This window comes from Talaromyces rugulosus, chromosome IV (assembly GCF_013368755.1).
Source record: "Talaromyces rugulosus chromosome IV, complete sequence".
NCBI lineage: Eukaryota > Fungi > Ascomycota > Eurotiomycetes > Eurotiales > Trichocomaceae > Talaromyces > Talaromyces rugulosus.
In genome coordinates, this window is record NC_049564.1 from 3,696,738 (window position 1) to 3,722,317 (window position 25,580).

General features: G+C 49.1%; 9 protein-coding genes across 9 annotated transcripts; 4 read left to right on the forward strand and 5 right to left on the reverse strand.

Moving 5' to 3' along the window:
• Positions 1-62: 62 nt before the first annotated feature.
• TRUGW13939_07998 (uncharacterized protein) lies at positions 63-2,336 on the reverse strand (the record flags this gene model as incomplete). The annotated part of the gene is made up of 4 exons (XM_035491134.1): positions 63-761; positions 816-920; positions 971-2,220; positions 2,270-2,336. 4 exons carry the CDS (start codon positions 2,334-2,336, stop codon positions 63-65), a joined length of 2,121 nt encoding a protein of 706 aa, XP_035347027.1.
• Positions 2,337-4,385: 2,049 nt separating this feature from the next.
• On the forward strand, positions 4,386-5,899 carry TRUGW13939_07999 (uncharacterized protein; the record flags this gene model as incomplete). The annotated part of the gene is made up of 7 exons (XM_035491135.1): positions 4,386-4,403; positions 4,463-4,510; positions 4,592-4,664; positions 4,718-4,797; positions 4,856-5,188; positions 5,247-5,729; positions 5,780-5,899. The coding sequence occupies 7 exons, from the start codon at positions 4,386-4,388 to the stop codon at positions 5,897-5,899; spliced, it is 1,155 nt and encodes a 384-aa protein (XP_035347028.1).
• A 743-nt stretch (positions 5,900-6,642) lies between these two features.
• On the reverse strand, positions 6,643-7,313 carry TRUGW13939_08000 (uncharacterized protein; the record flags this gene model as incomplete). Its single annotated transcript, XM_035491136.1, has 4 exons — positions 6,643-6,649; positions 6,713-6,882; positions 6,944-7,203; positions 7,256-7,313. 4 exons carry the CDS (start codon positions 7,311-7,313, stop codon positions 6,643-6,645), a joined length of 495 nt encoding a protein of 164 aa, XP_035347029.1.
• Positions 7,314-8,205: 892 nt separating this feature from the next.
• TRUGW13939_08001 (uncharacterized protein) lies at positions 8,206-11,718 on the forward strand (the record flags this gene model as incomplete). The annotated part of the gene is made up of 11 exons (XM_035491137.1): positions 8,206-8,314; positions 8,363-8,745; positions 8,812-8,939; positions 9,006-9,994; positions 10,352-10,523; positions 10,592-10,620; positions 10,684-10,810; positions 10,864-10,926; positions 10,992-11,017; positions 11,075-11,157; positions 11,218-11,718. 11 exons carry the CDS (start codon positions 8,206-8,208, stop codon positions 11,716-11,718), a joined length of 2,610 nt encoding a protein of 869 aa, XP_035347030.1.
• Positions 11,719-11,956: 238 nt separating this feature from the next.
• TRUGW13939_08002 (uncharacterized protein) lies at positions 11,957-13,939 on the reverse strand (the record flags this gene model as incomplete). Its single annotated transcript, XM_035491138.1, has 4 exons — positions 11,957-12,080; positions 12,137-12,829; positions 12,889-13,823; positions 13,937-13,939. 4 exons carry the CDS (start codon positions 13,937-13,939, stop codon positions 11,957-11,959), a joined length of 1,755 nt encoding a protein of 584 aa, XP_035347031.1.
• A 465-nt stretch (positions 13,940-14,404) lies between these two features.
• TRUGW13939_08003 (uncharacterized protein) lies at positions 14,405-15,748 on the forward strand (the record flags this gene model as incomplete). Its single annotated transcript, XM_035491139.1, has 4 exons — positions 14,405-14,453; positions 14,501-14,558; positions 14,618-14,789; positions 14,849-15,748. 4 exons carry the CDS (start codon positions 14,405-14,407, stop codon positions 15,746-15,748), a joined length of 1,179 nt encoding a protein of 392 aa, XP_035347032.1.
• A 674-nt stretch (positions 15,749-16,422) lies between these two features.
• On the reverse strand, positions 16,423-18,156 carry TRUGW13939_08004 (uncharacterized protein; the record flags this gene model as incomplete). Its single annotated transcript, XM_035491140.1, has 5 exons — positions 16,423-16,730; positions 16,793-16,922; positions 16,981-17,823; positions 17,902-17,979; positions 18,043-18,156. The coding sequence occupies 5 exons, from the start codon at positions 18,154-18,156 to the stop codon at positions 16,423-16,425; spliced, it is 1,473 nt and encodes a 490-aa protein (XP_035347033.1).
• Positions 18,157-18,541: 385 nt separating this feature from the next.
• On the forward strand, positions 18,542-19,028 carry TRUGW13939_08005 (uncharacterized protein; the record flags this gene model as incomplete). Its single annotated transcript, XM_035491141.1, has 3 exons — positions 18,542-18,640; positions 18,709-18,794; positions 18,863-19,028. 3 exons carry the CDS (start codon positions 18,542-18,544, stop codon positions 19,026-19,028), a joined length of 351 nt encoding a protein of 116 aa, XP_035347034.1.
• Positions 19,029-19,351: 323 nt separating this feature from the next.
• On the reverse strand, positions 19,352-23,521 carry TRUGW13939_08006 (uncharacterized protein; the record flags this gene model as incomplete). Its single annotated transcript, XM_035491142.1, has 3 exons — positions 19,352-19,709; positions 19,766-23,070; positions 23,123-23,521. 3 exons carry the CDS (start codon positions 23,519-23,521, stop codon positions 19,352-19,354), a joined length of 4,062 nt encoding a protein of 1,353 aa, XP_035347035.1.
• Between the last annotated feature and the right edge of the window lie 2,059 nt (positions 23,522-25,580).

Sequence of the window (25,580 nt, forward strand, 5' to 3'; positions counted from 1 at the left end):
AGTAGTCGAATAATCGTAGAATACAAGTGTTGTACAGATTAATACCATCAACAGAGACCCGCTCAGTATGGATGATGGCGAGGCGAGGGTTGCCGTGAAGGTGGATGTCCAGGAAAGTAATATGGCGCTGGACCCGGAGGTGGACCTGATGCTGGCCCGGGCTGGTATTGGTGTTGGGCGGGTTGGGGTCCTTGAAAGAATCCATTCAGGTTAGGACCTGGACGAGAAAAGGATACACCAGGAGGTGGCGGCAGTTGAGGCGGTCCTCTCCCCGTGGTAAAAGGATTAGGAAGGTTGTAGGATGTAGGCAACACCGGCCTGACTGGTGGCGGTTGAGGAAGAAGATATGGAGGTGGTTCTGTAGCTGCCTGTGTTGGCTGCTGCTGCTGCATAGGAGGAAGTGGTTGTTGCTGTGGGGGAGCTGGCTGCGCATTGCTTGCAACGTCTGCCAAAGCAGAAAGGCCGGCGTCTACAGAAGAGACGGCTTGGCCGACTACATTCACGGCCTGTAACAAGATGTCCAGGGAATCAGGGCCAGGCGGTGCAGATTCCTCCTGGCTGATCTTCTTCATTTTGACTCGCTGAAGAAACTCTTCCCAGTCGTTCCTCCCCAACTCATACGAGGCCGCTCCTGACGGCTCTCGCAGAAACCTGGAATTATATCCCCGACGGTATGGGAAATCGTCATGGTACAAGGGTTCGTAGTTGGAGCCAGTTTCTGCATCAGTTACTTCTGCTGGCTCAGGCCGGTTCACGTCAGGCTACATCTCGAGTTAGTTAAATGTCCCCTGCAATGCTTCAGGATAACTGCTTACCTCGGTGTGCTCATCGTCTTCTGCATGTTGAACACCTTCTACCAGAGCCATATAGTCTCCTCTTGCCGCGTAGAAAAGCTCCTCTCTGGCATTAGTTGCATTCGCCTATACTTGTTAGCACTATCACATGTCAAAGTATCTAGACTATTGCTCACTTCAAAGCGATCCTTGGTAATCTGCTGCTGGCCTTCTAAAATCCTCTGCGCCATTTCTACGCGGAGACGGTACTCGTTTCCTAAACTTTCGAGTCTCTTCTCCAAGGCAGCCTGAAGACCCTCTTGCACTTCTTCAAATTCTTCAGCCTTGCGATGAGCAGTTTTATCTCTCGTCAGCCGGGTTTGAGTACGCCCTGCAATGGCATTAAGCACAAGTCGCTGGGTAGCCGCTAGCCGCTTCCAACTCTGCTTCAGCTCCTTTTGCCGGTCAAGCAGTTTCTGGCTTGCTGGAACGGGAGAAGGGGAGCGCTCCTGTTCGAAATCCGAGTCATCGTCGCCGCGTTTCCCAGTTTTACCGCCGCCACGGCCTCCTCGGCCTCGTCCACGGCCAGATCCCCGGGGTGTTGCTCCTCCGCCTCGGGCTGCACCACGGCCTCGCCCACGATATCCACGAGCGCGTCCAGTGCTTCGACCGCGGCCGCCTCGGCCTCTGGTGTTTGGAGTAGAGCCACTTTCGGTTGGATTTGCTATGCTACCGTCAATATTGTCGGTAGCTTTAAAATCTGTGGGTTCATCTGCCGGAGTCTCCTGAGAAATAGGCGCGGGGCTGTCGGTTTTGGCATTTTGTGAACCATCTACCGTGTTGGAGTCATCTAGCGAAACGCGTGAGCCTGCCTCGTCATCTTCGAGCTTTGGCTTCTTCAGCACTGAGGGAGGACTTTCAGTCTCGGTGGTTTCCTCTTTGCTGGCGTCTTCCAATGGACGCTTACGCCCTCGAAGAGATTTGGACGGCGATGATGTGGCTGTCGCTGTGGCTGCCGCCTTTCGTGTAGGAGTGGCCAGGGCTTCAGCAGCGACTTTAGGCTCAGGGAAGTCAAAAGTACTGCTTTTACTAGAGAGCTGACGAGTGAGCCTCCTCGTATTGCTCGCGGGTTGAGAGGACGAGCCATCCACTGACTGGCGGCGTGAGAGCTGGGGAGATTTGGCTGGAGAAGGATCCGTCGGGGCCTTGCTTCTAGTGGAATATCTAGGGGCCTTTTGTTTTCCGGCTTGAAAAACCAGTCTTAGCCGCTTGGGGCGTGGTTCCTGCTCTTCAGTTGCAAGGGTAGATCTTGGAGTGATCCCTGTAGATTCTGATGGGACATTGTCTTCAGACACCGCAGAAGGCGTGTCAGATGCAGCAAGGCGGCTACTCCCACGGGTTCCTCTGCCATGAGTAGCCACGCGTGGCTGACTCTGCGTTGAGTTTTCTGTGGGGGGAGTTAAGTAAAGCCAGCTGCTGTGTTTTGGGAAACTTACCAGATAAAGCCGTGGTTTGCGAGCTTGAGCTGCGAGAGGTGTCGGCTTTGCGCTTAGTTCCTGCCATCGCTTGCTTCTGCGAGATGTTAGTTGAGGGGACTGTGAGAAGATGAGGATGAGAAGAATGAGTTAAGAATCCCAGGTAGTGAGCGACGTGTTTGCCAAGGTAAAACCAATGGTGAAACTACAAAGGAGGGATGGATAGATGGGCAAATGGGATAGAGTCTCAATAAAGACTCAATGGAGACAATGGAGGATGAAAGCAAGGCTGAAGAATTTGCAGAATAGGAAAGTGCCCGGCAAGCAGCAACCGAACAATAATGCCCGAAAAGAGAATAGGACAATAGCGCAAGATATTGGGAGGGGGCTACAGAATATTCCAAGTGCAAGTGCAGGGCATGGGAAGTAGAGGGGGGATGAGAGAAGGATGTGATGGGTATACAAGCGAGCGCTGCTTGGTCAGACGAAGCTGAGCCAAACGCGGTACAAACAGAGCAGCATGACTGCAGGGCTTTGGCAATTCCAAGCATCGCAAGAAAAGGACGACGAAAAGAAAGATAAAATAGAAAGGAAAATATTTTATAGAGAATGCAGACTTACCAGCTCGCTCTCCCATAGGGAGGCATGAAGCGACGGGAGCAATACAGCGGCCAGGGTGTCGGATCAACTGCAACGGAGAAATGGGGGATTGGCCAATACGTGTATACAGGACAATGAGAAGAAGCAGTTGGTTTGAAAACGGAGATGGAAATAATGGGTGGGAGAAGGGGAATCACGCATGAAAAGGTGAAAGGCGAAAGACGAAACTGCAGCCAGGAAGTAAAGGGTGGAGCGAGCTGGATCCGGAGCGAATCCAGGACAAGTGCAACTAAAGGAATCCGATGGGATAGCAAGAATGAAACAAGGGTGCGACGGCCAATGGCTTGTTTCAGGCGCGAAGCGATACAGCAGCCCAGCAGCAGCAGCAATGAAGACTGGGAAAGGACAGCACGCTGCGTCGATGATGTTGTCGTAAATAGAAGCAGTAGAAAAAGACGGCGGATTGCTTGTTGGCTCAGGATTTGTCGCGCGCCGCCGGTGGGGCCGCCGGTAATACCGTGACCGTACGCCCGTCGGGACAATGGAGATGCCTGGCAACAATTGTTTCCCACTGTTTGGGCGCGTATGCATGTATGTAAGTATGTAAAGTAAGAAGGCTTTGTCCGGTCAAGCGAGTCTGCTGGCGCTCAGCTGGGATGGTATTGTGTGCATTCCAGGGTTGCAGCCAACTATATAGTTGGTACGGCCGCGAAACTCGGCGGAAAATTTGAACAGGGCTCTTTTCCATACTACTATAGCCATAATTATTACTCTATGCTTATAAAACAACAGCTTATCCAAGGAGCTGGCTGCGATGGTCGATGTTACAAGTTGGAATTATATCAGACTCTGGACTACGTACGCAATGTCAGCAGTAACAATAACAATTAGCTGAGCTAGCTGCTAGTAGATCCAAAGTGGGCCAAGACCACATGGAATGAAGTTACCTCGTCGATGATATACGAGATAGACCACTAGTGTATATACGTATGTACATACGTACATGTACTGGTGGTTTTTGGTTCTATACAGAAATTTACACCGATAATGGTCTTTGATTATATACTACTCATTGATCCTGTGGCTGATTACATAGATTAGTCAACATATGCAAAGAATCACTTGGACAGTAGAACAAGAAAAACCCAGACTCTATCCTGCCTGCACTACTTACTACCTGCATATAACATACAAAACCCAATAAATATATACAAAAACATATACTACAAAGTATATATATATAGAGCCTTCTCGAAGCTGTGGCGGGAGCGTCCCCAAAGCGGCCTAGGGCCATGTTAGCGAGGGGGGCTCCGACCCGGGCCAGCAAGGCAGGCAGCGCGCCGCCTCATCACCATCACCGCCAACTCCATCTCCCGCTTCATTGCTCGTGTCTCTCTCCTCGACCCATCCTCACCCCTCCCCAGACCAATCCGACCAGATTCTTTCTGTCCCTTCCGGTCTTCCTGGCGTCGACAACGCTTGACGCAACCCCCCCCGTCTGAGCGAAAGCCGCTTCACTATCTGTAGTGGCGTCAAGATGAAGCTTACTTTCAGAGTCCGTCGCCCTATCTTGCCTTGTTTCTGGACCCTCGCTGACAGCTCTGTTTCCTACAGGATCTCAAGCAGCAGAAATTCACCATCGAAGCCGAACCAACCGAGACTGTAAGTGACATCCCTGCAGCCCAAACTGCCCGCCGTTGCGACGTTTGAGCCCGTGCGGGGCTAACCAGAATGTGACGACAGGTTGGCCAGGTTAAAGAAAAGATCGCCCAGGAGAAAGGATGGGAGGCCTCGCAACAGAAACTGATCTATTCCGGTACGTCGAGCTGTGTCAAACATTTCCAGCGCCAGGAGCTGACGTCGTCCCAGGTAAAATCCTCCAAGATGCCAACACCATCGAATCCTACAGCATCGAAGAAAAGGGCTTCATAGTATGCATGGTGTCAAAGGTATGGCGAAATTCTCTTTCGCCCCAGCGTAGTGCCCCTCTTATTAACATCGACACAGCCAAAGCCCTCTCCTGCTGCAGCTGCTGGCGAAGGTCCATCCACGCCGGCCAAAGCAGCTCCCGCCGTAACGCCTGCAGCCCCAGCTCCATCCGCTGCCCCCGCTGCTCCCCAGGTACCGCTTACACCCTCTCCAGCAGCTCCTGCGACCTCGGCTGGAGCCTCCGCTGCCGAACCCCTCAGCTTCAATGACCCCTCCGCTCTAGCCATGGGTCCCCAGGGCGAGGCCGCCGTTGCTCAAATGGAAGCCATGGGCTTTCCCCGGTCCGAAATTGATCGTGCGATGCGAGCAGCGTTCTTCAACCCAGACCGTGCTATCGAATACCTTCTCAACGTGAGTTTACGGGAAACCGATACTAAAGAGTGAGTCCAAAATGCTAAGTCAACTCTAGGGCATCCCAGAGAATGTCCAACAGGAACAACAGCAAGCACCCGCCGCAGCCGCAAGCCCCCCTCAGGCAGAAGGTACCCCAGCTCCCCCCCCTGCCACATTGCCCACAGCTACCGGTGGCGAAGAGCCAGTGAACCTGTTCGAGGCTGCCGCACAAGTTGGTCAAGCTGGTGCTCAACCTCGTGGAGGACGTTCAGCCGCGGCAGGCGGCGGAGAAGCTGGAGCATTGGGCAATCTCGACTTTCTCCGAAACAACCCTCACTTCCAACAGCTGCGTCAGCTTGTTCAACAGCAACCTCAGATGTTGGAACCAATCCTGCAACAGATCGGAGCCGGGAACCCGCAGTTGGCGCAGTTGATCGGACAAAATCAGGAACAGTTTCTTCAGCTCTTATCTGAAGACATTGGAGAAGAGGGCGGCGAGCTTCCTCCCGGTGCGCATGAGATCCGTGTCACAGAAGAGGAGCGCGATGCTATCGAGCGAGTAGGTGCACTTCTAGTAAACATATTTGGTTGTGATACTGACTGTAGTAGCTTTGCCGTCTGGGATTTCCGCGGGATTCGGTGATCCAAGCCTACTTTGCCTGCGACAAGAACGAAGAGCTGGCCGCCAACTTTTTGTTTGAGCAACCCGACGAAAACGACGAACAATGATGACATCGATGGTATTTTTGCACCTGGAATTAAAATTTGCCATTAATAGCTACGACCAAGTCTCTCGAAATGTGTTTTTATTTTTTTCCACAAGCCTATTATTCTGATGATCTCCCCAAGTTTATGCCTCTTGACACTTTTCCCCTCTGTGCGAAAATGCTTTTTTTTCCCTCTCTCTCTATTCTCAATATGAATGAAAGCCCCCCTGCTGAAAGGGGGGGACTCTAGCGTTTTTTGCTTTTTTTCCCTTCATCAACTTTAAACCTCTTCAAGTACACATTTTTTCCCCAATTTCCTGGTTTGCGATTACAACTGTGTATTTAAGACAGCCTGGGCATAGTAAGGATTTTGATAAGTTTTAGTGTTGGATCTTTCACATGTGAATTCCCCTCCGTCACTACGTAGAAGATGCTTTTTACTGATTCAGTAAAGAAGGGCATGAAAGGGCGTTATTAGCTTTTATTCAGCAAAAGAGGTAGGTCAAGTTAGCATCCTATCTAAAGAAGCCAAGCTACTGCGTTGTTCATCACAAAAGTGATGCTGTTAGAAAGAAAACGGACAGTGTGAGCCCTTCAAAAAAGCTCGAGGTAGCGTTACGTCACATTATAAGACGTAAAAAACAAAGAACCACGGAGAAAAACGCCAGAAGTAAGAAAAAACCCAAGTCAAGTGCAAGCATCATGAATCCGGGCATCAACATGTCATTACATCTTGGCCGCGGACCAAGACGAGAGATCCAAGACTTAGCGACTACAAAAACAGTCAGCTTTGTTTTTTTTTGCTTGAAAAAAAAAAAAGAAAGGTGAAACTCACTCCTCGGCCCATTCGTTCTCTCGGCGGATCTGATCTTCCTCCTCAGGCGTAAAGTCGTTCTGGATGTTGAACGTCTTGCGGATTTCCTCGGGAGACTTGCCCTTGATCATGTTGGCGACGGTCTTGCAACCAACGTCGAGGAGGGGCTTGATGTCGAGGTAGTTTGCTGCCTATTAATCCAGTTAGCAAGAGAAAAAAAAAGAATCATTATAAGAGTAATAGAATACACACCAGGATGATTTCAAAAAGCATCTCCTGGTCCACCTGCATGAACTTCTGGTCCCACTCGTCGATATCCGTTGTGCGTCGACGATTGTTCTCGCTGTCGTTGTCGTCTGTGCTGGGCGGGTCATTCTTGTGGTGGATGCTCCATTCGATGACCTTGTTCAAGACAGGCTCGTTGACGTTGGGGATCGGGATGGGCTCGGTTGAGGTGCCAAGATCTTCGAGGAGGTGCTTGATGAGGATGGAGCGCTCGGCAACAGAGCGTTCTGGGGAGTGTTAGATTTTATCCAGAGAGAGAGAGAGAGAGATGCGGCTTACCAACTGTGAAGCTGACATCATCGGAGCTTTTGAGGGTGATCATTTCTTCGCCCGACATGGTGGCTGAGGGAAGAGAGGACTTTTGGAGATAGAGATAAGTGTTGAGAGAGGAGAGAAGTCTGATGTTATCTGGGGTTATCTCGGTGTCAGTCACATCAGTCACAGAGGACAGCGGAGTGAGCGAGTTGTGGAAGCAAACGGAGAAGCACGGAATGGGGGGGGGGGGGCCATTTTATACTCACAGTCAGAACTGAGGACTGGAGGAAAGAACCCCTGGTTATTGAATTATCTGTTATTGTTCCTGCTGGAAAAAAGAAGATGGTGGACAGCGACCGACGTTGTGTGTTGGGGGAAGACAAAGCAGAGCGAATGGCCCCCCGCAGGTAGAAGGCGGAAACGCTTGAGGCTGCGAGCGGTGCGCGCCAGCTAATTGGCTGCCCACTTGAGCGCTCCTCATCGTCTCGTCAGCGTTTTTCTTTGTGTTTTTTCATGGATATCTTCATTATTATGTGTGTCTGACGTCTTTGGCTTGTTTTGCTTTTATCTCTATTTTATTTATAACATTTTTTGCCATGGGGTGGAGCGTGTTTTGCTGCTATCTATAACTATACATGGAGCTAATAATATATGATCATGTACAGCTGTCAACTATAAAAACAACACATAAACAACAAACAACATACTAATATCATATGATGGTAATATATTAAATGACATATCAGACGACAGCCTACTCCTATTATTATTATTATACGAACTCACGGCCAGTTTCAGCTCTAACTAATTAAATAATAATAAATAGCGCCGATTAGCTTTTGGCTATCTCGCCCCCTTCTTGGAGAATATTGCTTCTTTCCTCTTTCTTCTTTCTCGCTCCCCCTCCATCACGCCACAGGGGCCGCGATGTTTCCTTTACCTTTCTTTCTGCGCGCTGCGCCCTGTTCTTCCTGATGTGGAGGCGAACGTACCTGCTGCTCCTGCTGGTCCGGGTGTATTTTGCTCTGTCGCCGAGCTATCTGCACCCCGACGAGCACTTCCAGGGGCCCGAAGTTTTTGCTGGTGCGTTTATCGACAAACAGAAACAACCAAATCTAATCATCTATCTAGGGCGCATCTACTCCTATCCATCCCTCCTGACCTGGGAATTCACCTCGCAACATCCCATCCGCAGCGTGTTCCCGCTATGGCCCGTGTACGGGCTGCCCATGAGCCTGCTGAAATGGTTCTACAACGAGACCGGCTTCACCAGCCCGCCTGCCGACCTGGTTTATTATATCTTGCGCGCTGGCATGTTTGTCATGAGCTTCGTGTTTGAGGACTGGGCCATCTACGAGCTGGTGCCCACGCCGCGATACCGCGTGCCCGCCGTGGTGCTGGTTGCCTCGTCGTATGTCACCTGGACGTATCAGACGCACACTTTTTCCAACTCGCTCGAGACGCTGTTGGTCGCCTGGGGACTGGTTTTGATTCGCCGCATTATTGATAATAAGGTGGGCTTTTCTCTCTCTCTCTCTCTCTCTCTCTATCTTGTGGTTGCATCTGCTGATATTTGGTAGAAACACTCGGCCTTCTTTTCTTGCGCCGTCTTGTCGTTTGTCGCCGTGCTGGGTGTATTCAATCGAATCACCTTTCCAGCATTTCTCGTCGTGCCTGGGTTGCAGCTGCTACCGCATTTTCGTCGCAAGTCAGTATTCGCGCATGATCCTTTTTTTCTTCTTCTTCGTTGGCTCACCATAAGCTTATCGTACAGGCCGTTCTCACTCGTCGTCCTCGTCGCATTCGGTCTGCTATTTACAGGAGTCGCCATTCTAACCGATAGTCTCTTCTACCGCTCCTTCAGCCTCGAAGAAACCATCCGCAACCCGGTCATCACGCCTCTCAACAACCTGCGGTATAACTCCAATACCCTCAACTTGGCGGAACATGGTCTGCACGCGCGGTACCAGCACTTTCTTGTGAACCTGCCACAGCTCCTGGGGCCGGCCTTTGTTGTGCTCGTGCTCCATCTATTTACCGACAAGTCACGGGCATTGCAAACCTTTTACAACGGGCGAGCCGTCTCCGCCATATCGGCCACGATGATTCTGTCCATCTTTCCGCACCAAGAACCGCGCTTCTTGCTGCCATGTGTGCCTTTGCTCCTGACATGTATCCGGCCACTCAGATCGCGCCCGTTTCTTGTTGCTTGGCTGTGTTTTAACGTTGCCATGGGGTATCTGATGGGGGTGTACCACCAAGGCGGCGTGGTGCCTACGCAGCTGGAAATCCCCTCGATCATTGCATCCAAACTGCCTGTTCAGACATTGTCTGCAGGAACCAACGTGACAGTATTCTGGTGGAAAACGTACTCCCCGCCGTTGTGGCTGCTGGGTGACAGCAACAACAGCAACAATAACCACAACACAATAACCAACACCATCGACCTAATGGGCATGCGCGCGCCAGAAATGATCTCGCGCATCGACACCGCGGTCCCGCTATGCCATAACAAAAACCGGCCCAGTAATTCAGACCTGATACTTCTGGTTGCCCCTCGATCTGCCACCTTTCTCGACACTTATACTACTACTACTACTGCTAGTCATGCTGAACGACCGCTCCGCATGCAAGAATTATACACGTACAAAAAGCACATCAACCTCGATGATCTCGACTTTGCAGACGACGGTGTCTTGCACACTATTCATAGGGTTATTGGGCGGCGCGGGCTGAGTGTTTGGGCGGTTGAGCGGGAGGGATGTTTATCTTGACGTTTTCTTTGATATGAATTATTATATAATCTACTTTGTAATTTTGGAATAGAACATTTCGTCTATAATAATAATATCTTGATTTCATAATGTTGATGTATAGAATAGTTAAAGACGTCGGCGCGGGAAGAAACCGGAAGCGCGGTAACGGCTCTTGGCGCTGCCGAACCGTGAAAAGTCCCCTAGAGTCCCAGTTGCAACCCGGACCGAGCAACCTCGACCTTGGCAACCTTTTGCTGCTACAAGACCACCTACGCTCTTTTACCGCCTCCCTCTCCTCTCCAACCTCTTCCTCCTTTTCTTCTTCTCTTTTCTTATCTTTTTTTTAATAGAGGGAATTCTGCAGCCATGCAGGCCTTTCGCCGCAACACGCTCTCTGCTCTGCAGAATGCTTCCAAACAGCAGCAGCGCCGTACATATGTTGGTGCCAGCGCAGCATATGCGTCGACTGCCAACAACCTTCGCATAAACGGCGACACTCGCGTCATCTTCCAGGGTTTCACTGGAAAGCAGGGAACGTACGTTGCCAATCGATCTTTTTTTCTTCTTCTCTTTGATGATTACTTGCTGACATATTTGAGGACAGCTTCCACGCTGAGCAGGCCATCGCCTACGGTACATGAGAATAAAAAAAACCCCCCCCCCATCACTTTAGACATTTCGACTGATGTCACATAGGTACAAACGTTGTCGGTGGAACAAACCCCAAGAAAGCTGGAACTACGCATTTGGACAAGCCAGTCTTTGCGTCTGTCCGCGATGCTGTCAAGGAGACCGGAGCTACCGCCTCGGCTATCTTCGTTCCGTACGTTTTGATGATTCTTGCGCGTTATTCTCTGTGCTTACTAGGATATATAGTCCTCCCGTGGCTGCTGCTGGTATTGAAGAGGCGATTGCGGCTGAAATTCCGCTCGTCGTTTGGTATGTTTTTTCCTGTCTGGCCGATACTCTTTTTTCTTGGTCTTGAAATCTAACTAGCTTGATAGCATTACTGAGGGTATCCCCCAGCACGGTACGCGACAATTCTAGGCATAATAGCGCTTGCATAACTAACGAAGAAACTCGATAGACATGGTTCGCATCACCGACATCCTGAAGACGCAGAACAAGACTCGCTTGGTCGGACCCAACTGCCCTGGTATCATTGCTCCGGTACGTTACGCCTCTAGCCACAATATATATATATATAATTATTCTAACGAGAGGCTATAGGGTCAATGCAAAATCGGCATCATGCCCGGCTTCATCCACAAGCGCGGTCGCATTGGCATCGTGTCCCGTTCCGGAACCCTGACCTACGAAGCCGTCAACCAGACCACACAAGCCGGTCTGGGCCAGTCCCTCGTCGTCGGCATTGGTGGCGATCCTTTCTCTGGAACCAACTTCATCGACTGCCTCAAGATCTTCTTGGAAGATGAGGAGACCGACGGCATCATTATGATTGGTGAAATTGGCGGTAGCGCCGAGGAAGACGCAGCCGAGTTCCTCAAGAGCGAGAACAAGAAGAACAAGCCCGCTGTCAGCTTCATTGCTGGAATCAGTGCCCCGCCCGGCCGACGAATGGGTCACGCTGGAGCTATTGTTAGTGGTGGTAAAGGTGGCGCTGACTCCAAGATTGCTGCCCTTGAGGCCGCTGGTGTCATTGTCGAGAGGAGCCCGGCTTCTCTGGGCAAGACTCTGCTTGCAGAATTCGTCAAGCGCGACCTCGTTTAAAGCGATTCTTTTTTAATATTATATCCTGTGCTCGATCTAGGTTATGAGAGACTCGTTAAGAGGTTTTTGTCCTCCTTGTGATTCAATATCGTGTTTTCTTTTCTATTTGAGGTGTGGAGCATAATTTGTTTCGTGTATACTTTCATATTCCCAATAGAAGTGTTTTGCTTGGATTTCTCTATACAATTAAAACCTTATGAGATCATATCTCGCGGCGTAATATTTATACAGTAAATCACTATCGAGGTTCCAAAGAAGCAAAATACCGAGTCCCAGAGAATCCATGAACCATGACGCTCTCAATGTCAATGTTACCTCCACTATAAGGACTCCATAACTTGATGAGAACGAAACGGCCAGCCCTGTTGATAGTCAGAAATAAAGCAACACAGAAAAGGGGATTAACGGGGGCATATACGGTGGAGGGTCAAATTTGATATTAACCATGCTCTTTTCGCGCTCAATAAAGAACCGCGCGTGCGGTTTCATGACTTCTGGAGCCTCAGAAGCAGTAGATCCTTCAAAGCCCGCCACGGGCTCTATGCGACTGGGCGCGGTTAACCGGCTACGATGGATAGCGTGCTGGTTGCGCTGGCTGCGAATCCGGCGACGCATGTCGAAACGACCACGGTTGAACGCTGTCGTTTCCCCTTCCTCGCCGTCACCGCCAGCGTTGTCGTTGTCGTTGCCGTTGCCGGTGTCAGTCTCGTCTCCGGCTTCCTCAGGACAAAGCAGTTCGCCGTCTTGATTAAAGTAAAGGAATCGTGGCGGCAAATCGTTGTTGTTCTCTTGGTTATCGGGCGGCCCGACGTCGGAATTATCCTCGTTTTCTGTAGTGACTCTGAACTGCGGTTCTATATTGCTAGGCGGCGCCAGCGGCATCGTTTCATTCGACGTGTCTCTAGACTCCAAGCCAGCCGAGTTATCGGATCGTTCGATTGTTTGAAGAGGGCTTCGGTAAGCATTCATGTACTCCTGAGAGGGCAGGGCGTATTGCCGTCTGGAACGATGGCCTCTTCTATTCCGAGACGAATACTGGATTTGATACTGTGCGGTTCTTTCGAGTAGTTCGTCAGAAGTCATAGAAACAAATACCATGCCTTCTTGGATCCTGTGAAACATGAGCATTTTTAGCAACTTGCCAGGGGCCATCATATAGTGTCAACATACGCAGCGTCAAACCCTTTCTTAGGTGCCCTGATGACAATCCGTTTAAGAGAAAAAGGGGCTCCCCCACGATGTTTCAATATGAGATTACAGTTGCCTTTCTTGGTGCAGTAGACCGACGAGTCGTCCAAGAGGACATTCCCTGGCCAAGAGCTTTCTCCGTTGTCGTCATAGTAGCTCCCCCCATCGCAACTCGCAATTTCCATTTTTAACAAGCCCGGAACGACCTGCCCATAATGACCGTAACTGAATCCACTCAACCCTTCACGGTGATCATCAGAGTCGAGTTTGCGTCTTTTGGCCCTCCATCGATGTGCTATAGAACCAGGAGAATCTGACTGGGGCCGGGTTTCATCCCAATTAGGAGGGTGATGAGGTCCATAGTAGGAAGCGGGGTTCAGTAACGGCATTGGAGACTCTGAGCGAGGAAAAGCTTCACCAATCATAGATGCAATAGAGGCATTGGATTCTCGAATATTCGCAGCTAATTGCTGCAATTCAGATCCAGAGTCTTCGCCCAAAAATGACCCGAGCCTTGCCAAAGGGGCGCTGGGTCTGATCCACATTCTTGGCCGATGGTTGGAGGAATCGGATTCCTGGTCCATGACTTCTGAATAATTTACACCCGAGTTCCCATCTCGCTCGTGGTTCTGACCTCCTCGACGTCGGGCCTGATCGGAAGTTGCTGTTGATGAATCGTCTAGATCCTGTTCAAAGGTTGATCGGTTCCGAGTCCGGTCCACCTGCGACTGCTCGACTTCTTGAATCAGCGCTTCCAATCCACGAGTCATGGCCGATGGCTCCCTCTCCGGATTTCTTTGTGATAAAAAGTCTCGTAGATTGTTTAGGTAGGGCGACTGGCGACCCTGCTGCGTCCTTTCCGACGTCGAGCTGCGATCTGGACGGCCCGAGGCCGGTGGGTAGTCGTAATTCCCCGACTGTAGTTGAACAGGTTAGTACGCGTTTGCTGGCCGTGTCAAATGTAGGTATAATCATGGGGTGTATAGGCAATCGTGCGGCAAGCTTGGCGGGCGACGTTAGGCAAACGTACCATGGCTGATGTGTTTCCCAGCGGGACATCTGCCTCCCTTCACCCAGGCTGTGAGAGCAGGAGACTATGATGTATTTCGTGCACTCTTGTTCCAACCGTGTCTGAGAAGTCGAGCGTTGCTGGAAGAGGATAGTTGGCAGATTGTGACTCTGACTGTGTATAAGCTGCGGCAGCCGGTCGGCGGCGAGTGACGCTTGCCCCGTAGTTAGCGTCCCCACCACGGGCCCACCGAGAAGTTTACATGGTCAGGTTGCTCAACCCCAACGGCCACGAACTAACCATCCATATTAATTACTCCAAACACAAGATCGGCAGGGTTTCTGGTTGCTGCCTGTTCGCCTCGGCTCAGTTCCCTTTCCTTTCACCTGGACAGCCACCTCCAGCGTTACACCTCCACCTTGGCCTTCCCCGCATCAGTTGATGTCGGTTGCCTGTATCAAACAAACACTCTAGGATTGTGAGGTCAAAATGAGCAACCAGGGCAACCATGAAGCCAGCAACCAGGGCATCAGCGCAGGTATGTGATATGCAACTAAGGTCCGAAGAGTCGCTAACTCTCCACAGATGAAATCGCTCTTTACGACAGGCAGATCCGCCTATGGGGTGTGCAGGCCCAAGAAAAGTACGAGATGTCCCAGATCCCAAATCTTCTTTGGTCCATCACTGACTGCTTCAATCTAGATTGAGGTCTGCAAAGATACTTCTGGTGACTTGCAAGGCATTGGCGAATGAGATCGCAAAAAACCTTGTTCTCGCTGGAGTCGGGTCGTTGACTATCATTGACCATGAACCGGTTACCGAGATCGATTTGGGCGCTCAGTTCTTTGTTTCCCAAGAGACCATTGGCCAAAATGTGAGACCCTGTTTTGCTTTGGCAGTGTAAAACCAGGCGACGAACTAACTGTGTTGTAGCGGGCAGAAGCTGCAGCGCCTCATATTCGTGCCATGAATCCTAGAGTGCTGTTAAACATTGACACAGACAATGTCCACACCAAACCACCGGAGTTTTTTGGAGCTTTTGATATTACTATTGCTACCGACCTTGACTTTATGACTTATACAAACATCAACGCGGCCTGTCGCATTGCAAGTCGACGTTTTTATGCCGCCGGGCTACACGGCTTCTACGGGTACGTCTTTGCAGACCTGATTTCGCACGACTTTGTCATTGAGCGTGAAAAATCAAATGTCTCTTCGCATGGCCAGGAAACGCCCACGCGGTCAATTGTCGGCATCGCCACGAAACGAGAAAACGACAAGGTCATTGAGCTGGTGACAAAGCGTGAAATTTACTCGCCGCTTCTCCTTGCCAACAGTTCTCCTCTTCCCGAGGAATTCACGCGCATTGCGAGAAAAAAGAAACAGGTAACTCCACTTTTGAGCTGTCTCCGAGCCCTGTGGGAATTCCAGAGGACATCCAACGGCAAACTCCCGACCTTTTCACGCTCCGAACTCGAGGTTTTTACCACGCTTGTCAACGAACGCCACCGCGAACTACAGCTCGATATCAGCTCTATCGACTCTTCTTTCTTGCGGAGCTTCCTGGAAAACCTCGGCTGCGAACTGAGCCCCGTGGCCGCGTTCCTCGGCGGCAGTCTTGCGCAGGACGTAATCAATGTTTTGAGTCTGCGTGAGCAACCACTCCAAAACCTATTGCTGTTTGACGGAGAGAAGAACATTGCGCCTATATACCCTCTGCACCCGATTTTCCCGCCGCAGATTGAACATATGGCGTCCGGCGAGCATCATACAACTACTACTACCTCACTTCCCGTATTGAATTCCATCCCATCCAACGGAGTCGGCCCTTGATGAATATCTAACGAGAAGAGGGAAAAAAAAAAAAAAAAAAAAAAAAAAAACAGAAATGAAAAGGAACAACTGAAGTTTCAATTCAACTTGGCATGGATATTGGCGTGTTATAAGGTGGAAACTTTTTCGGGCGCGTTTTGGCGACAACATTTCTTCTTTCTTCTTTCACATTTTTCTTTCCGGGACCTTTTTTTTTTCACTTTTCCGTTGGTTAGGAAATTAGTTACATGGTAATCTAATTTAGGGCATAATGTGACTTGAGAAATTCGGTGGTGCTTTTGAAGGTGAAGTAGATTTCGGTTAGAATTGTATTATTTCGGATTTTTGGGGGAAAAAATAAAAACAAGTCTGATAGAATTATTTTCAATGAACACTTTTCTGCTAAGCTTTACGATATTTAAATCATTATTGATGATGTTATTAGTTGCTATCATTTGCTATTGATCGTTCCATTTTTAGAATACATGCAAGTGGATAAGAATCACCAGGAAAATCAAGAGAGAAAAAAGGAAAAAAAAAGAGAAGAGAAAAACCAACACTAGGTCTACACATGCGCTGTAAAAAGATTTAATTATATACATATCAAGAAGAAATAGAAGCTGTGAGATGGATCATGATTATCAAAGTGTTTTTCAAGTTGGTGGGAAGAAAGAAAGAGAAAGAAAAAAAAATTATCAAGCGGTACGGGCAAGACCCTCTTCCTTATCATCATCATCAGCTTCCTTGCGGGCATGATGATGATGGTCTTCGTCATCTTCTGAAATGAGACCTTCCAATTCAAAGGCCTCGGCGTCGCGGATCCGCCGGGTCTCTGATTGAGAGCGGGCATGGCCGTTTGTTGCAGGCAAGGAGTCGTTGATGTCAGTGTATGACGATATTGAATCTGTGCGACGCGACTTGTTGCGTAGTCCTTGGTTTGTGTCACGCTTCGTCGACTCGGGGAATGCATGGACAGCGTAGACATGGAGGAGGAGATTGACGACTAAGTCTTGTGTTAGTATGGTATGGAATATATATATATATATCGACAAGGGTAAATCTTACAGAGAAAGAGGAAGAATGAAATGCTGTACAGCATCAAAATATACGAGACGTGAGTGACGCCTGCGTTGGTGAGGAGCTGCATCTGCTCTTCTGTGGCACCCATAAACAAAAAGCCCGAGGCGTACAGGAGCTATTAGACTTGGTTAGCTTGCTAGACTTTTTAATAATTCAGTGTAACGAGCACTCACGAATGGTGGCACGTATTGAAAGCTATGCGGGTCAGAGCCATCCATGCTGAAAGTGGATCGGTCGCTGAGAACAAAAGAAATCTCAATTATTCTCGTCAATCCAGCAGCCATCAGCGTATATCCGAACATTTCGTGTACCATGGTGCTTAGATGAAGCTCCTGGGGATGCGCCGACATTCCGTATCCTGTCAATAGAATCACAATTCCTGGGATGATGTTACGCTTTGGTTGTCCGTTTCTCTTCCGGCTCAACAACATGCCTAGCAGCCCAGCACATAACCAGACAACACCCATAGTTGTATGTTCCATATCATTGCGCACCCATGGGCCGCCCCAGCGGTGCTCGGTAAAAGTGTTGACAAGGCCCCATGCGGCGATGATCAGGGAGTCAAAGAATTCCTGGCTTCGGCCGGTACGGCGCAGCCAGAACTGGCCCACAAGAAGCAAGATGGTCATCAAAATTCCATAGCCAATAAAGGCGCTTCCCATAATAAAATGGGCAAGACATTGCATTGTATGTTCGCCGCGGCAAAACCCGAGCATCGTAATCCCTCCAAACAACATCTGCACCCAGCTAACTACGGGCATTGCCTTGCCCAGAACACCGTGTGCGAGGACGAAATACCGACGAGCACGGCCATTAATACCCTTTTCAAGATGTAGTTTCAAGTAGGCTCCCAGCGCGACTTGAATGATGAGCAGGAGCATGAGCGAATTGGCGAACTGGGCATGGATATTTTCGGCAAATTGGCGTCCCTTGTGAGCGTGACCCATGAAATATGCGAGCACGGCAGCGACTGTGCCCACGACCTGCACAGGGACGTGCCAGCGAGACCGGATGATCTGGAGAAAGTACCAGTCGTCAGAATAGTACCTAATAGAGGAGGGATATCACTGAAAGAAGAAAAAAAAAAGGCTTACTCCAAGTACCATGCCAAACGGAAAAATCACACCGAATGCCGCTCCCATGATAAGGATATGAATCCATAACACAGAGTCCTGGTCCTCCCGTTAGCGAACGTCCTCCTTCCGGTGCATATTTGTCGCAAGAGTAGTACTGACAATTGGCTCTTCAGAAACTGCCTCGCCTTCTGGAACATCCTCGTGGCCTCCGTGGGCGGAGACCTGGACGGCCAAGAAAGCCGCAAGGGCTAGGAAGTGCCTTGGAAACGACATCTCTCTCAGGGGAAAAGCTGAATACTAGCCTGAGCAATCGACTGGTCTTTTTTCAGACACAAGGCAGCATATTATGGGCGCAAACAGTGGCGTTGGATGAAAAATACGTAGATCAAAAGTTCAAGAAAGGTTAATAGACCAGCAACTTGTTGTACCGTGTACGCCCAAAGAGGGACTTGGCGGAACTCTCGGCGCGGTCAGCCCCACTGCAAGCATTTCTATTGGCCGGATACAGTATGTGGTGACATCTGGCGCTAGTCCCGATACGGCGATCAGTGGTTGTTTCCTGATCTGTCAATATTAATCGAGTTGAAAGCAGCTTCAACTGTTTTTCGACACTGCGCTGATTGTTGACTTTTTTATTGACTCCAACAGCGTCTACAAAATGTCTGCCAACACGGATACAGCTTCCAGTCCTCCTGTCACCCCTAACGACACGCATCAACCACCGTCTGATCACCAAGCTCAACTTGACAAAAGACGAGTAAGCCAGCCAGCCAGCCTCCTAAAGAGAATATAAACATCGCTTATCCTCTACTAATCAAATTCAAGACAGCCCTAGTCGCCTCAATCTCAAATCTCAAAACCCAAATCAGCGAGACAGAATCACAGCTGCAAGCGGTAAACTCGAAACTAAGGTAACTTCCGTTGTTCGTCCCATTACGTCACCCTTCATCATCCTCATTCATTTTTTTTTCTGCACTAGATCTCCAGAGAGTGCACCTCAGACAGTCCGGAACCATATCCATTTACTCCACACGTACAATGAAATCAGAGATGTGGGTCAGGGTCTATTAGGTTTGATTGCTGATGCGCGTGGAGCGAGGCATGTCGATATCCAGAACGAGTTTGGGGTTGCTGCAGGGGATTGAGGATAAGCTACATTATAACGGAAGAATGAGGAGCTTTTTTTTAAGCTTTATAATCACTTAGGATGATATTTATGTATTATGAAGAGGATGATATTGATGCAAAAAGGGAGAAACATCTATAATAAGCCTTTCAAAACGCTGGAAGCCACTCATAATATGACAGTAAATATGTTTTCCTCTTGGAAAGGTAAATATGTACACTAAAAATTATCTATATCAGGTTCGCATGAGTAGAGTATATCGCTAATCAGAACGTAGATCGTAAGAGCGGAGTATACAAGACGAAAAAATATTACAAAGCAAAACAAAATCTCTCTTTCCTTTTAATGAGTCCTTCCAAGACTCTGCAGATTCACCAGCTCAAAGTAGCGACCTTTATTCCTGATCAGGTCGTGATGGTTCCCGCTCTCGACAATTCGGCCCTGATCAAACACGTAGATGATATCAGCCTTTTGGATGGTGCTCAGCCGGTGTGCCACTGCGATTGTGGTGCGGCCACGGGCAGCAGCATCGAGGGCGGCTTGCACCACTTTTTCAGACTCGGAGTCGAGAGCTGAAGTGGCTTCGTCCAAAAGGAGGACCTTGGGGTCACGAAGCAATGCACGTGCAATGGCGACTCGCTGCTTTTGTCCGCCAGACAGCATGCCACCTTTACTGCCAACTACTGTATCGAATCCATCTCTGAAGAATAACTGTTAGTATGTGAAAATTGTGGGGAAAAGGGAGGCAGGACTTACGGTAGTGACAAGATAAAGTCGTAAATGTTGGCGTTCTTGCAGGCGTTTATGATTGCCTCTTCGGGAATATCTTGCTCATTACTACCTAGCAAGATGTTGTCGCGAATCGTACCTTGATAGAGCGTTGGTTCTTGGCTGACAAGAGCCATGTGACTTCGATAAGAGTTGACATTCAAGCTTGAAATGTCTTTGCCATCCACGTAAACACCACCTGAGAGAGGATCGTAAAATCGCTCGAGAAGGGCAATCGTTGTACTTTTTCCGCAACCGCTAGCTCCGACAAGGGCCACATATTGCCCAGGCTTGACTGTCAGGTTAAGTCCGCGAAGGACTGGCTGTTCAGGGCGCGTTGGGTATCTGAAGTGAACATCGCGGAATTCAAGAGTGCCGTCAACACGGTCAAGAGTCTCACCATCCGGAGACCAGATGTCGATGGCCGGCTTGCGGTCAAACAGTCTCTTGAATTCGGTGGCTGCGTTTTTGGCTTTGCCCATATCCGGGGCAAAGGAAAAGACGGTACCAGCAGACTGTGCTCCAAAGATGACTTCGGAAAAGCAGACAAAGAATTGAAACATTGTGTACTCGTGCTTTCCAAGAAGTTCCCCACCGTACCAGAAACCAAGAGCCATACAGAAGAAGGACAAGCCCTGTGAGGCAGCATATAGTAATGACGACTTGAGGACGGAGATGAGACTCTTTCGCGCCTGGGCCGATAGTTGATTATGATAGATGTTCAACACATCTTCTTCCCGAGTCAAAGAAGCCACGGTGCGGATAGCAGATGTGGCCTCGCACGCGTAGCTAGCCGAGCTCTCATAAGCCTTCTTTGAACGGGATTGAAATTGGGCCAGCATATAGAAACGGTAAAAGCCGCAACCCAGTAGGACTGGAACAACAGAAATACAAACCAACGCTAGTTTCCATCCAATTGAAAGCGAAATAATCAGCGAGGCTCCAAGAGTTGTCGATACGCTTAGGATTGTGCCTAACGTGACACCGCTGATACCGGACAAGTGCTTGGTCTCTGTGGAAAGGAAAGACGTCAAAGCGCCAGTGCTGTTTTCATCTCTGTCGAAAAAGCTGATATCTTGGCGCAACATTGTCCTAAAAGCCTGGGCCCGGGCTCGTCGAATAAGTTTTTCGGAACTGAAAGCGAACGCCATTCCTTGAAGGGAGTGAAGAAGAAGTTGGCTAAGACCAAGCATGAGGAACATGAGCGACCAGAAACTGGCATCGTGCTTCAATTTGGCGTACATACTCTCCGGCAAAGACAGTGTGGTGATTGCTTTGGAGAAGAGTACTGCCTGGGTAGGTTGGCCACCACCCGTCAGGATGGCAACGACAAGACCAAAGAGCATAAGCTTGAGCTCAGGCCTATTAAATTTCAAAATAAACTTTATCAGTGTCATCAGCGAATATTTTCTTTCCGCGTCTTGTCCTTTTTTAGACAGGACCATGCTAGAGACTGATTTCTTCGTGTTTTGCTTTTCAAGGAAATCCCCAGACTTCTCGTCATACCGACTTCCAATGCTTTTAGATGTCAGAGTGCGCGACATTTTTATCTGTTCCAGTTCGTCTTGGTTCTCGCTACCGTCCATTTCATCGTCAAAGACAGATGTAGAATCCTTTTCTTCGTTGAGGCGTTGCGCTTCGACCAGTTTGTAATAGGCGCCGTTGCTGTCCAATAGTTCGTCGTGAGTTCCTTGTTCCGCAATCCTACCATTAACTAGCACGACGATATTGTGAGCACCTTTGATAGTCGACAAACGATGTGCGATCACTATAGTCGTGCGGCCCTCTGCGGCTTTGTCGAGGGCAGCTTGAACAACGCCTTCAGATTTGGTGTCCAAGGCAGACGTTGCTTCATCTAACAAAAGAATCTTCGGGTCGCTGACCACAGCACGAGCGATTGCAATACGCTGCTTCTGACCACCTGATAGCAAAAAGCCTCGTTCACCAACGTGAGTGTTTAAGCCTTCTGGTAGGGCAGTAACGAATTCAAGAGCGTTGGCCATCTCTAGAGCGTCACGAATTCGCTGATGGATTTTTTCTTCGCCTTCGTCCATGAAAGAGGTGCCGATAAGGCCGAACTTGACGTTCTCGAAAATTGTTGTCGCGAACAGGATAGGTTCTTGACTGACAAGTGAAATTTGCTGGCGCAGCCACCGCAGATTGAGCGATTCAATGGGATGATCATCCAGAAGAACTTGTCCATGAACGGGTTTGTAGAAACGCTCAACCAATCCAATAATTGTACTCTTTCCAGAACCAGAAGGTCCAACGAGAGCAGTGGTCTTGCCTGCAGGGATAAGCAGACTAACACCGTCCATGATCGAAACATCTGGCCGAGAAGGGTATCTGTGTTTGATATTACGCAGTTCAATAACGCCCTGGAGCCCTTCAATGGTTTCGCCGACGTCGGTGGTCGGATCGAGGGGAGAAACGCGGTCAATGGTAGCGTAGATTTTTGCCGCAGCAGCGACAGCGCTGGTAAACGCTTGTCCATTCGGGGCGACATTTCCCAAGCTAAATGATCCGATCAGAATGGCCATCAGCACCGTGATGACCTGACCAACGACAACTTCCCCGTCGACGAGAAACCGAGAACCCATCCAGAAGCCGAGTCCATAGTTCAGGAATATAACGCCCATCATACCACCAATCATAACGGCGAGCGTGAGCTGAAGCTTTACACCCCATTTTTCAGCTTCCTCGAGATGGGTATCGTATTGCTTAGCAAGCCTTTCCTGCGTGCCAAAAGCGGTAGCGGTTCTAATGGAACTAAGAACTTCTTCAGCAACACTTCCACCGACAGCGTAACTTTGGAGTGACTTCTTGTTGAACTTGACAATGAAATTCGAGCCGCCACCCATGACGAGAACCAAGCACACAATGGTCGAGGAACAGATAAGCGCTAGTTTCCAGTATTTGATATATGCAATGATGAATGCAGTGATGAACGTTGCCACTGCCGTCAAGGTGAGGCCCACTTTCTCCGAAATCCCATCTTGAATCAGATTCGTGTCTGCAGTAATGCGAGTAGTAATCTCTCCAGCACCGAGGTTGTCGAAGTAGGCGATGTTCTGCCGCAGAATCGATTGAAGATAAGCCTCACGGATCTTTTGCGTGATATGCTCTCCGGTATAGATGAAGCCAACGGTGGAAATGTAGATAGTAGCGAATTCGGCAATACCGATATAAATGAAGTAAAGGACATTCTTGACTAGTTGTGTATGGAACTCGTCATAGGGAGTTGTGCCGAGGAAGATTCCTCGAAAAGCATTTGTCAATTGGCCGAAAAGAATCTATATACGGTGTTAGCAAAACGAAGGCTGCAACAAAGGATGTCTTGCCTACAGTAAACAAGGGTAGGGCTGCACCTGCAGCAATGGAGGCAAGGGCGCTAATAGCCAGCACAAGATAATCCAAACTGTCTGCATATCTATAGAGGCCGAAGAACGTCACCGGTACCGTCGGAGAGTGAAGCTGCTCTTTTAGGATGGCGCGCTCATCTTCTGGCAACTGTTCCAAAACGGCGTCGAGCTCGGTATTCGATGCAGGTGCTGGTTGCCCGCCTTTCTCGTCCTTTTTATCAGCAGAAGATGAGACGGAGGTTGAATTAGGTGGTAGGTTTTCGGCGGAGCGCTTTTCCAAGTTTCGCTCAGCTGCCAGATGGTCTGGTATCCTCGTTTCCGTCGTCGGGATATTGTCTCCAAGTCTCCCCTCTTGCGGAGGCATTTCGCCAGTGGGATCCATGTTTTGCTGAGAGCTCGAGTGCTTGCGAAAGCGGCGTCACGAGCCGATGGTGTAATTTGCTTTCTACTTCGCCATACAAAGGAGGTGTCGAATGTCGCTGCGACTGGAAATAACCGGTAGATGCAAGAATTGCTATGGATAGGATAAGGACAAACCCCCCCGGGTTAATCCTTTCGTTGGTGAATAATAATTATGAAGCAGCCCAAGTCCAGAATAGGCAGGCAGATGATTAAAGCGGGGCGTAATCAGGATTATGGCGGCGTGTTCGCGAGTCGGCACGTCAGCATTTGAAGGGGATTAAAAAAGAATCGATTTAGAGGAAGGTGCATATAGAAAGAGGATTCGCAGCCCTTTTAAGACATGCGAGAAAGACGGAGCGCTTGATGTGACCGTTTTCTGCGATTCGGACGACAAACGTTCCGTGGCGGACGAAGCTGTATTGATTACAACAGCTACGTACGTCCGTAACTTTCTAGCCCCACCTATACTCTGTACGGCAGCTTGCGATTGGCTCCTGGCGAGCTGATGGGCGGGACCGGATCTCGGATCGGCCGAGATTACATACGTAATACAAGATGTTTCCTATCTAAATGGAGGGTAGCTTGGATGACAGCCCGTAAAGCATCGTATAACCGTATATAGATAGTTAATTACGTGAGTCATAAGCCCAACTGTAAGCCACACATGAAGGAATTATTTCTGGATGTTATGTTTCTTTGTACTCCCAGCCCAACACTTGTAATTCCTCCGTCGCATCAGCGATAAGGCTAACCGATCTTCACCGCCGTGTATGATGTATGATGTATGATGAATCACAATCAGTGGAAATTCCAGAGTCCAGAGTCCAAAAAACACAGTTCCCCAACGACTACTAGCCTTTTGTGGCAGATAATTCGCGATGGCGGGGCAATAGACCTCCGACCCCCGACCGGCTCGTATTTGCTCGTATTGCCTAAAGAGGGAAAAGTTGCGAATAATGATCAATGCTGGCGCGCGGAACGACACCATTCCGCCGGCTCCTGCATAAAACTTTGTTATTAAAATTATTACTCGACGCAAATTATTTCAGGGTTATGACTTTTCATAAACAAGTTATTTTACCAAATATACTCCGTACTCCGTACGTATACGGAGCACAACCCCTCGAATAGTGACTTGGTCTAAGCGTTAATACCAATCAATTTAAGAAAAATAGGGATATTATTATATTATTATTAACATGGTTTTACTCGCTCATAGTATATCTACGTACTCGTAGAATACTCTAAAGTACGTTGTAAGAAAGAGACAAAGTGGGGAACACCTGCGGCCAATCCGCGGCCTCGGGGCTCTGTCTCCCTCACGTGATCTCCCAAGCGAAAACCCTACCCACACAAAATTCCCCCGCGAGCACAGGTTCTTCGAGACACGACCACTGTTCACATTCAAGATCTCGAGCACGATAACGATCAAGATGCCGGTACGTCAAGTCCTGTCCGACAAGAAAATGGAAATGCTGTCTATTTTATTTCGAAATATTGGACATATTGGAAATATTGGGCCATTTCTTCAAACGTCGCGAATTGCAGACGGCTAACAAATTCATCGTCCAACAGAGCCAAAAGTCCTTCCGCACCAAGCAGAAGCTTGCCAAAGCCCAAAAGCAGAACCGTCCTATTCCTCAATGGATCCGCTTGAGAACCGGTAACACCATCAGGTAAATACACCTATTTCTTCGTTCTTGCACGTCACGCATCGATGGTCGGGCTGTGAGGGATCGAGAAGGAAAGGACATGTGCAACGCTCAATCCACCATCTCTCCCGGAGACCTTATCGACGTCAATACAATTCTGTGTTCAATTCCTGACGCTCTCGATAGATACAACGCCAAGAGACGGCACTGGCGCAAGACCCGTCTGGGTATCTAAACTCGACAATTCTCCTGCGACGACTTTTCTTTTTTTTTTATCCCGCCGGTTTTTCGACATCTCTTTTTTCTTCTCGCCAAGTTTCACAAAGAAAAAACACACAACAGTCATGATGGAGATGCAAACGGAATATCGCTGGTAGAATGAGAATA